At 39.9% G+C, this 12352-nt stretch overlaps 1 protein-coding gene across 1 annotated transcript; it reads right to left on the reverse strand.

The window, feature by feature from the left end:
• Positions 1 to 271: 271 nt before the first annotated feature.
• Positions 272 to 2809, reverse strand: LOC112175647 (nuclear intron maturase 2, mitochondrial). Its single transcript, XM_024313356.2, has one exon. It carries the CDS (start codon positions 2566 to 2568, stop codon positions 385 to 387), a length of 2184 nt encoding a protein of 727 aa, XP_024169124.1. The 5' UTR covers positions 2569 to 2809; the 3' UTR covers positions 272 to 384.
• Between the last annotated feature and the right edge of the window lie 9543 nt (positions 2810 to 12352).

Below are 12352 nucleotides of genomic sequence, written 5' to 3' on the forward strand. Positions count from 1 at the left end.
ACATCTTTTTAAACTTCATGGTTATTCCTAAATATATTGATATGAGATTGTGGAGCAGGGAAAGACTTGAAGCCTGAACAAGGGATTGTATAATAACAAGGTGAAAATTAAATGTCCATTTTGTAGACAAAAGACCTCCAACACCGGAACACAATGAATAATATCAAATCTACTTCCCATATCAAGATCATTGAAAATTGAAACAAAAGATAACTACAAATTTGCTCAAAATAAAACTACTCCACAAAAACAGAATATGTGCAATCTGTGGTAACTCTAAAATTTTAACTAACATTTCTATAACTTGCCAGCTTAGCCAGTAAAAGGCTAACATGAACATGTGCCCTGAATAACTTCAGCTTGTTAATATGCCAGTAAAAATTTTTACAATTGTGATACACAAAACCCTTCACCCTTTTCCTCCTCTTCTGTAGTTCTGTTCTCAAGGTTATCCTGATTTGAACCAAGCAGCAATTGCTTATCTCTTTCAATGTCACTGCTGCCACTTTTGACAAATGTAAACTGATCCAACGGAATAGCACTTCTCTTGTAGTTCCAAACAAGCATTGAGATGTAATCCTGCGGAGAAACAAGACCTTGATCCATGATACACCTGCGCTGCTCCTCTAACGTTTTTGGATCATCAAGCCTTATATATTCAAGCAATGCCTTCTCGTGTTCAGGTCTCCAGTTACTTGGGAAAGGGGTGTAATCAGTCTCAGGTACAAGAGACATCCTGGTATACTGAAGCCCATCAATTGACTCAACAAGACCCATCCTCAACAAATTATGGTACTCGGGTGACTGCCCCTTTTTCTCCTTCAAAGGACGACTCAGATTCCTATCACCAATCTTGTACACCTTTGCACGTGAACGGAGCTTGTATTTTGCGGCATAAAGCTTTGCTAGTGAACCCCGTAGAATGTAAGCACAAAAGTTTACAACTTTTTTGCGATTATCTGCATACCTATACCACTCGACCATTGTTGACAGAAACTTGTTCATTTGTGCATTAGTATGAGCTTGAGTGGCATGGAACATTCTGAAACAAGGCTGTGGATCAGGATCCCTATCCCCCTTCAGAAAGCTCAGTTTCCTAAATTGCTTGATGCACTGTTTCAAGCTTGCTGTAACTGATAAAAGAGTGCCTACACCCTTCTCACTAATAATTTTCCCACCAGTAGCAGTGTAACGGAGCGTTGGGTAGACAACTCTGCGACACAACACATGATCAAGAAACAATATACCCTTAGTTATGTGTTCTATAGGGAGGCTCTCATTGTCTAGCTTGAGCATATACTTTTGATCACAGAACTCAATCAACTGTTTTCTCAATGTGGCTGCATCTGCTCGAGGTCCTCGAACACCAATCAAAATATGACCCCCATATCTTATATAATCCATCTTTCTGGTCTTATCTGGCCCACTTGTTGGCACAAATTCAGGCCAAGACGTATTTCCCTGTTCTGATTCTCCTTCTGGGCAATTCCATATGACGTCACTCTTTGACGGATGATAAAACTCCTTAATCTTTCCCTCCATCCAGCGGTCCAATTCATCTAGACAAATATTAGCCAAAAGGGGACTGAGTATCCCACAATGCCCCCAAGAAGGAAGTTTCTCTGCCTCCTCAGGAGCAAACCCAAAAAACGTCTCCAACCAATAAGGGTCTGGCTTCGGTTCATCCTCTGCCAGCACCCTCTTCTTCTGATACTTCCTCGACTTTTTTTTCTTCACTACACCATCATCATTACTAGTAATCACCGGTGTAACCAATGCCGTTTTAATCAAATCAACTACCTTCTTATCCCTCACATCCCTGATTAGAGCATTAATCACCAACCCCACCTTCATCCCATCCAACACTGTACTCAAATCCCCCTTTATATACCACAAATACCCTGCAAAACTCCTCCTAATCACCCTCAACGCAGTATGTGCATTTCTCCCTGGCCTAAATGCAAACGACTTCTGCGAGAACCGAGATTCGTATATCGGCTCCAACACCATCAACAACACCTCCTGAACCAACTTATCTTGAAACGGGGACGGCTGCGTGGTGGTCAAAATGGCCTTAATTTTCCTCTTCGACAAAGACTCGTACTCGGTCTTATCCTTGGGTGACTTAATATAAAACTCTAGCCTAGCTCCCCACCTAAACCTCCCATCAAGAACAGCATTTCTAAGTCCTAACAAGTCCTCAAGTGCCGACCTCTGTATCGAACTTCGGGGCATGTAAGCCCCCATATCGTCGGCACAGACCTTCTGATAAGCCAACACCCAGAGCTCGAATCTCCGAATGTAAGAGGTCAAATTGGTCACAATCCTATCAGGTTCTCGAAAATTCTCAATCCACATTTGGGACAAAATCGAAACCCCATCCTCCTTTATCAAATTGGACGGGTCTTCAGGATCAGCAGGGCGACGATTCAATGGGGTATACGAAAGCAATCGCAGTAAACCTAACCTGTTGGTTCTAGGACTAAAGGAGCTGACTTTGGTGGTGGTGGAGATACAATTGGGATTTGTGAGAATCTTGTGGGTGAAAATGGAGAGGCGGCGATGCATTTTGGGATTGGGAGGTCACTGGGTTTAGGTCATTTTTCTGGGTTTAAGCTTCATCAACTAGAGAACATTATCAGTGATTGAATAAACCCTGGAATAGATAGAGAAGGGGATATTCGAGAGCTTACTTGGATGGTTGCCGTGAAACTCCAACAGCTGAAACGGCGGCGTTTTGGGTGTGAGGTGAACAGAGGTTGAAGAAGAGAAGAAGCAAAAACCTTGGGGCTTAAACCCTGCGTCCTCTCAGTGTCTATATTTTGTTTGGCCGTAATTTTACGCTCTTCGAGTCCGAGTAAAAAAGTTCTCATCTAGCCCATTAATTCTAAACGGAAATGTTCAATAAGTTCAGGAAAGAACATATAAGAGCGTAAAATTACGGCCAAAATAAAGTAAAAATATATCAATATTTTGTTTGGCCGTAATTTTACGCTATTGTTTGGTTTGCACCAAAATAAAGTAAAAATATATCAATATTTCTATTGAAATCTTATATTTTAAAATAAAAATAGGGCTAAAATGTTAAATACTGATTATTACTCTATAATTTGAGTCCAAAATCAATTTAGGTATTGAACTTCTAATTTTATTAAAAACACCCATGCACTTTCAATTTTGATCTAATAACTCTAATCTGTTAGTTTTCCATTAATTGAATCTGTTAACGTGCTGATGTGGCTTATATGAGGCCTATGTTTTATGACGTGGTGTTGAGGTGGTATGCATAATCAATTTAGGAGTGAGTCTCACTATTAGAAATCTATCAAATAAAAAGTTTTTAAACAAATAACGAGAACCCACAACAGAAAATTAACAAATTAGATCTATTAGATTAAAATTGAAAGTATATAGGTGTTTTTGATGAAAATAGAAATCCATAGACTGAATTGATTTTGGACCCAAACTACAGGCTAGTAACCAGTATTTAGCCCATAAAAATAACATCATGAAAATTCAAAAATACACTAAATTTGGCAATAACACATTTGAGCAGGGATATTGTAGTCCAAAATTTTCATAATAAATGCTAGAAAAGGAGAAGGGAAAATCAATCTCATGGGGTTTAAAGGAAATGATTTCCCCCTATTTTCCTTTCTATCAAGAAAATACTTCCAAACTTTGTGCCTACCAATCAAAGGAAAAGAATGACTTTCCTTTCTTGATTCCTCAAATCCGTGAACCAAACATGGTCTCAGATCAACTCCAACAATTTCTCTATAATTTTTGTATAATAGGAAAGCAAAAGTTAAAGCTTTAAGCAAATTTTTTTTTTCAAATTTCAACAATATCCATATTTTATAGCAATCTCTAAAATCTTCATTTTTTTTTTTTTTTTTTTACGAAAAGAGGTCAGCCCAATATATATATTCAGCCAGCAGTACAAAAACGAAACACCCCTATGAGGTCGACAGAAAGAATAGTTCCTTAGGGAACCCTAAACACCTATTCTATAACAAGAACAAACCCGAGGCCACCCCGAGTACACCCACATTTTAAGGAAAATAACGCACCTTTATTTCAAACAAAGATCAAATATCCTCCGAAGCAAATAGTAAAATGAACTCTCAGAAAATATGATCTTTGCGACCTAACAAAATTTAAGCAACAATAGAAGTAAAAGGTGGGCCCCCACTTTGCACCTCTAATTCTAGACTAGCCCCAGGCCCTAGACAAGAGAGTCCAGCCCACGATCCAAAGACCCAACAACTTGTTTGGAGCCCAAGCACTCAGCCCATATACAACCCTAGCCTTTGAGCCTCCGCACACCCGAGCCTCTGGATCAGCACCGCCACAAATGGCACTTGCAGCACTAGAATAGCCATCCCCGTCATCAGACCTGCCCCTGCGGCTGCCGCACACATTGCTACCAGCACCATCCACATCAACGGAGTACAAGTTCGATAACTCCCCCACCGCAATGCCCAATGCCTTCAAATCCGCCCAAGAGTTGGGCACACCCAATCTGATCCCATCACCCACAACTACGATCCAGAACCAAGCACATGGAGTACACAGATCTCTAGGCTCCTTCATCCACACTGCAATCCTAGCAATCGAGACCCCATCTCGACCAAAGACAACTCAGTTTATCACCGAGCATACCACACGATCAGCGTTGTCGACCCTAGTTGCCCGACCAGCATCAGCAAAAGTATCACCAAAACCTGACACCATCACAAAACCATCGCTACCCAAAGTAAGAAGAAAAAGCAAAAGCAGCCTAGAGGCCACCATTGACAAGCAATAGGGATATACTAGAAGTCGCCGCGAGAGGTGGTTTCTCAATCCTAGCAGAGCGGTAGGTCTGTTTATTCTTTTTATTGTAAAAGAGGACTTTTAGGCTTAGAGAGAGATTTGACATCTCTAAAATTTTCATAATCCTTCCTTAAAATTTTAAAGATTGTTGTAAATCTAATAAATTTTGTTTTTTCTTTCCTCACTATCCATAAAATGGGGATAGCTATAGGAAATATGTTGGAGTAAAAAAGACTCATTTTCCCTTAAAATAGAAAAAATTCAAAATATGGGGAAGCTGTTGGAGTTTCAATCTACTAAACTTCTAAATTTCTTATAGATCTCTATGTTTTTCCCCAAATATACCTTTTTCAATGTTTTTTTGTTTATTTTTTTAATTGTTTTGTCTTCTTCCCCGTTGTCACAGGGGAGAGAGAGAGAGAGAGAGAGAGAGAGAGAGAGAGAGAGAGAGAGAGATAGATGGGGAGAGAGGGAGAGAGAGATAGATGGCGAGGGGGAGGGAGAGAGAGTTTGCCGGAAGTCGCATGATGTTACTGGAGACCTCGCCGACTCGCCGGAGATGTTATTGAAACATTTATTGACCCTCAATAAAAAAAAAATTATAAAAAAAAATTATTGACCCTTGATAATTTTTTTTATTGAGGGTCATATAAAAAATTTTCTATTGAGGATCAATAGCCGAAGTACCAAAATCACCTTTAATTTGGTTTTTCCTAGTTTCTTCCTCATAAAAAGTTTTGAGTTGTGGTCAGTTTATTGAGGGTAAATAATGAGTGCACCATTTTCTTGCTTTTGTGAGTTGCAGGCAGCTTTATTGATTTTTTTTTTTTGAAACAAACTGACAAGACTTTATTAAATAGAAAGGTTACAAGTGATAGATGTAGAAACTACATCTGAATAAGAAATAACAGAACCAATACTAAAAACACGAAAAGATAACATAGTAAGCATACTAAGGGATGCAATTAAGTATTTGATGAAGCACGGGACAAAACCCGAGCTATGTGAAACGATACCAACGATATGGTGCACCATCCCTCCACAGAAATTGTAATACCCCGGAAATTCGTTATTATTTTTCGAGGATTTTCTGAAATTTAATTAGTGGTTATTGGATGATTACGTGGTTCGTGGATTGAGTAGAAGAGTTTCAGACAATTTTTTTTTTGAAAAGTATGGTTTTAGGGGGGCTACGAAGGTTGAATTTTTATACGTTGGGTTTCTCCAAAAACTTCCTTCATAAAAGTCGTAGAGTGCGTCGATATGAGTTCGTGGACATGTGAAACGAATCGGAGTTCGTATGAGAAAGTTATGTGCGTTTGAAAATTTGAAAAATTTCAATAAATAGGAGAAATTCTGAGATTTTTCATAAAACCCCAGAATTTCCCTTTTTTTAATTCTCTCTGTTCACTCTCCTTCGCGCAACCCAGACCCGCACTTAAACCTGGTGACCCGACCCGACTCGATCTCTCTCCTCCGGCCACCTTCGGCTACGGGACAAGCCAAGGACCACTCAGACTTGCCTAGCCGATCTCCTTGTGGTGGTGGGTTGCTCGGTGGCTAGCCGGAAGTAGCAGATCGGAGCGCCCAAAGTTTGGGCTTTTGGGATCTGACCAAATTTTCCGATTCCAGTGTCATCTAGGCCAATCCTCCTGGTTCTGGAATCGGCTCCTCCTCTAGATCGCACCCATAATAGCCTTGAAGGACGATTCAAAGTGTGGAGCAAAAGATCAAGGTTTGAAGTTCAACGGTGGAGGATTCCTGGAATTTAAAACGTGATATAGGCCGATCCAGGTTGAATCGGACTTAGCTCCAGGTATGAAAGTTGTTTCTCTCTTCATTGTGAACATGTTGGATGGTTTGATTGTGGAGATTTTGAAGTTGCTCCGGCGGCGGTGTGCCACCACTGCCGGCGGCGCCTGACGGTGATTATGGCCATGTAAGGGACAGTTTCTGGTGTTATATATTATTCACTCGTCGATACAAGCGTTTTAATAAATAATACGTAATTTTTGGAGATCGTATGAATATGTTATGATTTTTACGGTTTTGAACCGTTCGATTATTCGATTCGTGAGGATTCAAGTGTTCGATCGACTTCTGGTTTTGACATATCGATCATAGAAGTATTCTAGAGACTTTGGGTGGTCTTGGATAAGGTTTCATCTCGATTAGCGTTACTTTTGGGGATTTTAGTTCAAACGGGGGTTTCAGACTTTAATCGCTTGTGATTTGTGTACTAAGTTGAGATCGTATGTGATTAAGTACTTGATGAAGTACTCTTGAGCGGATATTTTGTGGTTGTGCTACTCTATTATGTATAGAAGACGCAACAAGATTTAGAGGTGAGTAATCTCACAATGTTCATTTACTAACAGAGTTACCTTTATTGTTTTGAGAGTTATTTAGTTAACTGTAAACTATAGTTGGTATTAGTAGCATTCCTGAGTGAATGACTTCGTGTGTGTGTGTGTGTGTGTATATATATTTACATGAAATATGTATATTCTTATGGGTTGATGTGTGATTTAGCAATAAGGATTGATGGGTTTCATCATATTGTTTTGAGGCTTGACTTTTCGGGAGACAATGTTTTAGGAATTGAGAATTTCTATTCTTTGAAAAGTGTTGAGATTTGGTGTGAGTTGTTTTAATGTGATTTGAATGTTTTGATCTAACGACCGGGGGTCTGGGGTCTGAAGTTCTGAGAGTCACAAGTGGTGATTTCTCCTTTTGATTTGATTTAACATTTTGGGTCCAGTGTGACTTGCTTAATGTTTTGAATCTGATGACCCGGGGTCTGGAGATTCGGAGGTCACGGGGTGACATCTCTTTTTGATTTGATTTAACATTTTGGGTCCAGAGCAACTTGTTTAATATTTTGATCTGGCGATCGGAGGTCATGGAATGACATCTCCTTTTGAGAGTTGAGTAATATTTGGTCATGAGTGACCGCTTTGAAATGTTTTGATCTGAAGGTCGGGGACCTGAGGATTCGGGGTCGCTGGGAGTGACCTCATGCATATATATCGGGACTTCAAGCCTTTGGCCGGGTGAGTAGATACGATCAGTTAGAGCTCTAGTCTGTAGCTATTGTACATCATGGGGAGTAGCGGGGAGCTACTTGATGCTCATGAGTATGTGTTTTAAAAGGGAGTTTCGGGGATTTTTTTCTTTTAGATGTCCAAATGGGACTTGTGGCCATATTGAATTGTCAAAGTTTCAATTATTATGATTTTGTCACGGGGTGACTTTCGTTGTTTTGAGTACGTGTTTTAAAAGGGAGTTTCAAGGATTCTTTCTTTTAAACGTCCAGAGTGGACTTGTGTATCATATTTAATTGTCAGAGTTTCAATTATCATGATTTTGTCACAGGGTGGCTTTTGTTGTTTTCTTTTAGGAAAAGAATATTGTGTTTGGAAGCATGGTATGTGTTCATTTTTCTCGAGTTGAAAGTTTTTCTCATTTTGGTGTGAATTATGTGGAGTTTTGTTTTGAGTTACTCAAATGAGCTTTTATAAGCTTACCGGGTTTGTTGTGTGACAACCCAGTGCACTATTCCATGGTGTAGGGGTTTATCCTGTAGGTCATGGTAATCGTGGCTGAAGCTGGTTCTGATAGTTACAGCTTTATGGTAGGAAGCCAATTTTGTGACTTTACAGTTATTAAGACTTCCACTTGTAGTAAGCTATGAGGAGTATTTAATTATTATTTTGTTGTGGCAATTTAATTTGTAAATTTGTGTAATATATGACTCTGCTGGAGCGAGTATATATTGACATTGTGGGTTCAGGACATCAGTATGTACTTGGTTTAAAAAGGAAAAAGTTTTTCAGGTATTTGTATTGATGGCTGAACCATCACATATGTATTATTATGAGATTATATATTGATTTTTAATTGTGTTGAAAATTTAGGGAGTGACACAAATATATTCGTTGAGTAGCGGGTAACTTTTCGTCAAGGTAATCGGTGGTATTATGACCGAACTTGCATTTTCCACATTAAGAAATATGTATAGAAAAAAAAGAGCAATCTCCTACCTAAGTAACTAAAAAAACAAAACCAAAACAATGCAAAACTAGGCATTCTAACTAAGATCCAGCCCAGAAGCCAGCAATTCCAGGCCCAAATCCATATCCGACTTGGATCCCAGTCCAGGACCTGAATCTAGATTGGAATCGGATCCCAAGACTCGTTTTCACCACGCCGTAGCATGGTGATGCCGGCCAAACCGAGCCTTACTCTAAACGATCATTGTCGTCTAGTCCATCGTCGCTGTCCATTGTTGTACCTCCTAGCAGCGACCGGGAACCTAGCCTAGCTAACAAACACATCGTATCACCACCGCCCAATTCTAGATCGGCCTTGAAGCTTTCCCCAAATCCTACTACTGCCCCACGCGACGACGACCAAGGACCAGGATCGCAAGTTGTTGAGCACGGTTGATCAGATCAGATCACACCGCACCGCTGTAAAAACCATTCCACCTGCAGAGAGACCCCGACACAAGAAAGCAAACAAGCTCGATCCACCCATCATCCCCCTACCTCGAGAGCCTCCCAAAGCCTCCATTCTTATGGAGGAAGAATTCTGCGACGGACCACCGTGCTGGCGACTGCTCTCTACCCTAGCAGGTCGTTAGGTTTGCTCTTTATTGATAGTTAATAATGAGTGCAAGAGTTGTAGACAGTTTTATTATGGGTCAATAACCAAAGCCCAAAAATCATCTCTAAATTTGGTTTCTTCTAACAGAAAACCATCTACTTTCCTCAATAAATAGCGTCTAACAGAAAACCATCTACTCTCCTTTGAACTTGGTTAGTAACAAAATGAATAATAAGTGTAGCAAAACATCTAGAAATAACGGAAAATGTAAACCATTATACACAAAATATTAATTCAAGTAGAAGTGAAAAAGGATTATCTGAATACCATTCTTGCCACTACTATAAAAATTGAATCAGATGATACCTCTCAGACGACGCTATGCAATTATCTATCGTGTGAATGATTTTTTTTCAGACGTCGTTTTTTGTAAGAGCCGTCGTCTGATAGGGACTTAGGAATTAGTTCAGAAGACGTTTAAGATAAAAACTGTTGTGTGACGCTAAAAAAAATTGAGTGCCAACTTTCCCACCGTGTTAGTGGTGCCAAACCCCATATGGAACCCCAATTTTTCTCCAACATATATTGATCATACGATGAGAAATAATATAACTGTGGTCTGATCAAATAGTTTGACATAAAAGAGGGAAATTTCCCACCACAATTTTTCTCCAACTCTCCAAAGGCCGAAGTCAAATTGATAGGAGACAAACCCCATATTAAAACTGATGCATTAAGACCACATTGTCATGAATTTCTGTTATGTGAGTCCTTACTCAAATTGATGGGGCATGTCCAAAATTGATATAGACTAGGCTTGAAACCCCAACACTTTGAGCCAAAAAAACATCAAACCTCTTCACTCTCTCTCTCGACACAGACTCAAAAGGCCAAAACCAAAACCAAAATCTCCTCACTCACCCTACAGCGACTGCCCAAAACCAAAATGGCAAAACCTATAGCCATCACTGCCTACACTTCAAATCCATCGGATCCAAGACCTCTTTTCTACACCGACACCAAATCCATCAGATCCAAAACTTAGACTTCTCTGCTCTCTCCCTCTTATCTTCTACACCTATACCCCAAATCCATCTCTCCGACAACCAAACCAGTTTTCGCATCAACCAAATCTGCGAGGAGCCTCTTTGGCCTCAAAGATGACGTCGTCACTGGCGACCAAACTCTCTTGGCTCAAATCATGCCTTCAATTTCCAACACCAACAGATATATGCCAATGCATATCAACGCAACTCACATACGTTACCCAATACAACAAGCATCCTACGTATGTGTGTTTTTTCTTTGTTGTGCAGGTTAGATGAGTCCCTTCTTGCTTAAGGAGTTCGGGGACTTGTAGGGGCTCCGTGCCGCCCGGTTACTCATGCTTGATGACTTCATGATTATAACTCCCCAACCAAGAAGCTCCTCTTACTTGAGGACTTCGGGGACTTGTAGGGGCTCCGTGCCGCCCAGTTACTCATGCTTGATGACTTCATGATTATAACTCCCTAACCAAGAAGCTCCTCTTACTTGAGGACTTCGGGGACTTGTAGATTCCTCTACTAGCAAGACTATTTTCTACATCACCAAGCATAAGTAACACCCTGTTAGAGGGGCCCACAAGCCATGGTGGGGCCCAACCGAGACATGCATCCCATAGCCCGATGTCCAAGGTACGCCATGGTAGTCGGAAGCGGCCAATACCTCGCCAGGAAGCCACCTTCCCGGCCTTGCCAACATGCCTCCACAATATGGCTTTCTAGACTAGAATAATGATTTCTAAATCCCACATCTAAGAAAATGTAAAGGAGATGACTTCCTTCACCTATAAAAGGAATGCCTCCTCCCACTTAAACATCATCCCATTACACACTTTGTAATCCCCTTGGGCCACAAGACCCAAACACACATAGTACAATATTCAAGTGGACGTAGTCTTCCGCTAAGGCGGGAGACGAACCACTATATTTCTTGTGTCTCTCTCTCTCTCTCTCTCTCTCTAAAGCTAACTAGAGACCCCTCGGATCTCTAACGTTAACAACACCTTTTACAAACCTTAAAGGCTTGCAGGTCTCACCATTGTATCCTAATCCCTCTTTGTTGCAATGAGCTTTGCCTAATCCAATCATTTTTGAGAGTTTTTCAGACCCTATAGAGAACTTGTTCAAGCTTTCCTTGACCCTTAATAATTCACCCTGCAACTTCTCATTTTCAAGGGTTAGTGAAACATTTAGATTAGATTGAGCTTTTATTTCAACCTGCAAAACTTTGATTTTGTTAGTGAGTTCATCATGTTCCTTGTCCCAATCTTGAGACCCGGCCTTATCCTGCAAAACTTTGATCTTATCAACAAGGTTTTCACTCTCTTCTTCCCAATCTCTCAAAGAAATTTCAAAATTTTGCTCAATTTTTTCTTTTTCCACTCTCAATGATTCAACTTCTTTTTTAAGTTTGTAATTTTTTCGAAGAACAATCCTAGTGGCATTATATAATTTCTTGCATTTTTCATTTGTTTCTTCATCAAGAGTATCATCTTCAAAGTCAGAATCATCAGATAAATTAATATCAATAAAGGAAGTAAGAGCAAGATTTACCTCTTCACCATCAGATTGAGAGCCTTCATCACTATCACTCCATGTGGATTTTAAAGCCTTGTTCCCATTTGATTTATACTTCTTGTTGCCACAATTGGCAGCAAGATGTCCAATTCTACCACACTCAAAGCATTTAGGTTTGTTAGGAAATTTTTTTGAAGAGTTTCCAAAGGAGTTTTTGTTTTTCAGAAAATTTTTGAACTCTTTTGTCAACAACGATAAGTCCACATAATCATCATCAACATCATCTTTCTTTTTAACAGAAGAGAAAGCAATATTTTTTACCTTTTTCTTGGGCTTGATCCTCATCTCAAAGGTTTTGAGATTAC

Source organism: Rosa chinensis, chromosome 7 (genome assembly GCF_002994745.2).
Source record: "Rosa chinensis cultivar Old Blush chromosome 7, RchiOBHm-V2, whole genome shotgun sequence".
In the NCBI taxonomy this organism is placed as follows: Eukaryota; Viridiplantae; Streptophyta; class Magnoliopsida; order Rosales; family Rosaceae; genus Rosa; species Rosa chinensis.

Excerpts from the sequence above, each read along its gene's own strand:
- LOC112175647 (XM_024313356.2), bottom strand. The coding sequence starts at position 2,568 with ATGCATCGCCGCCTCTCCATTTTCACCCACAAGATTCTCACAAATCCC.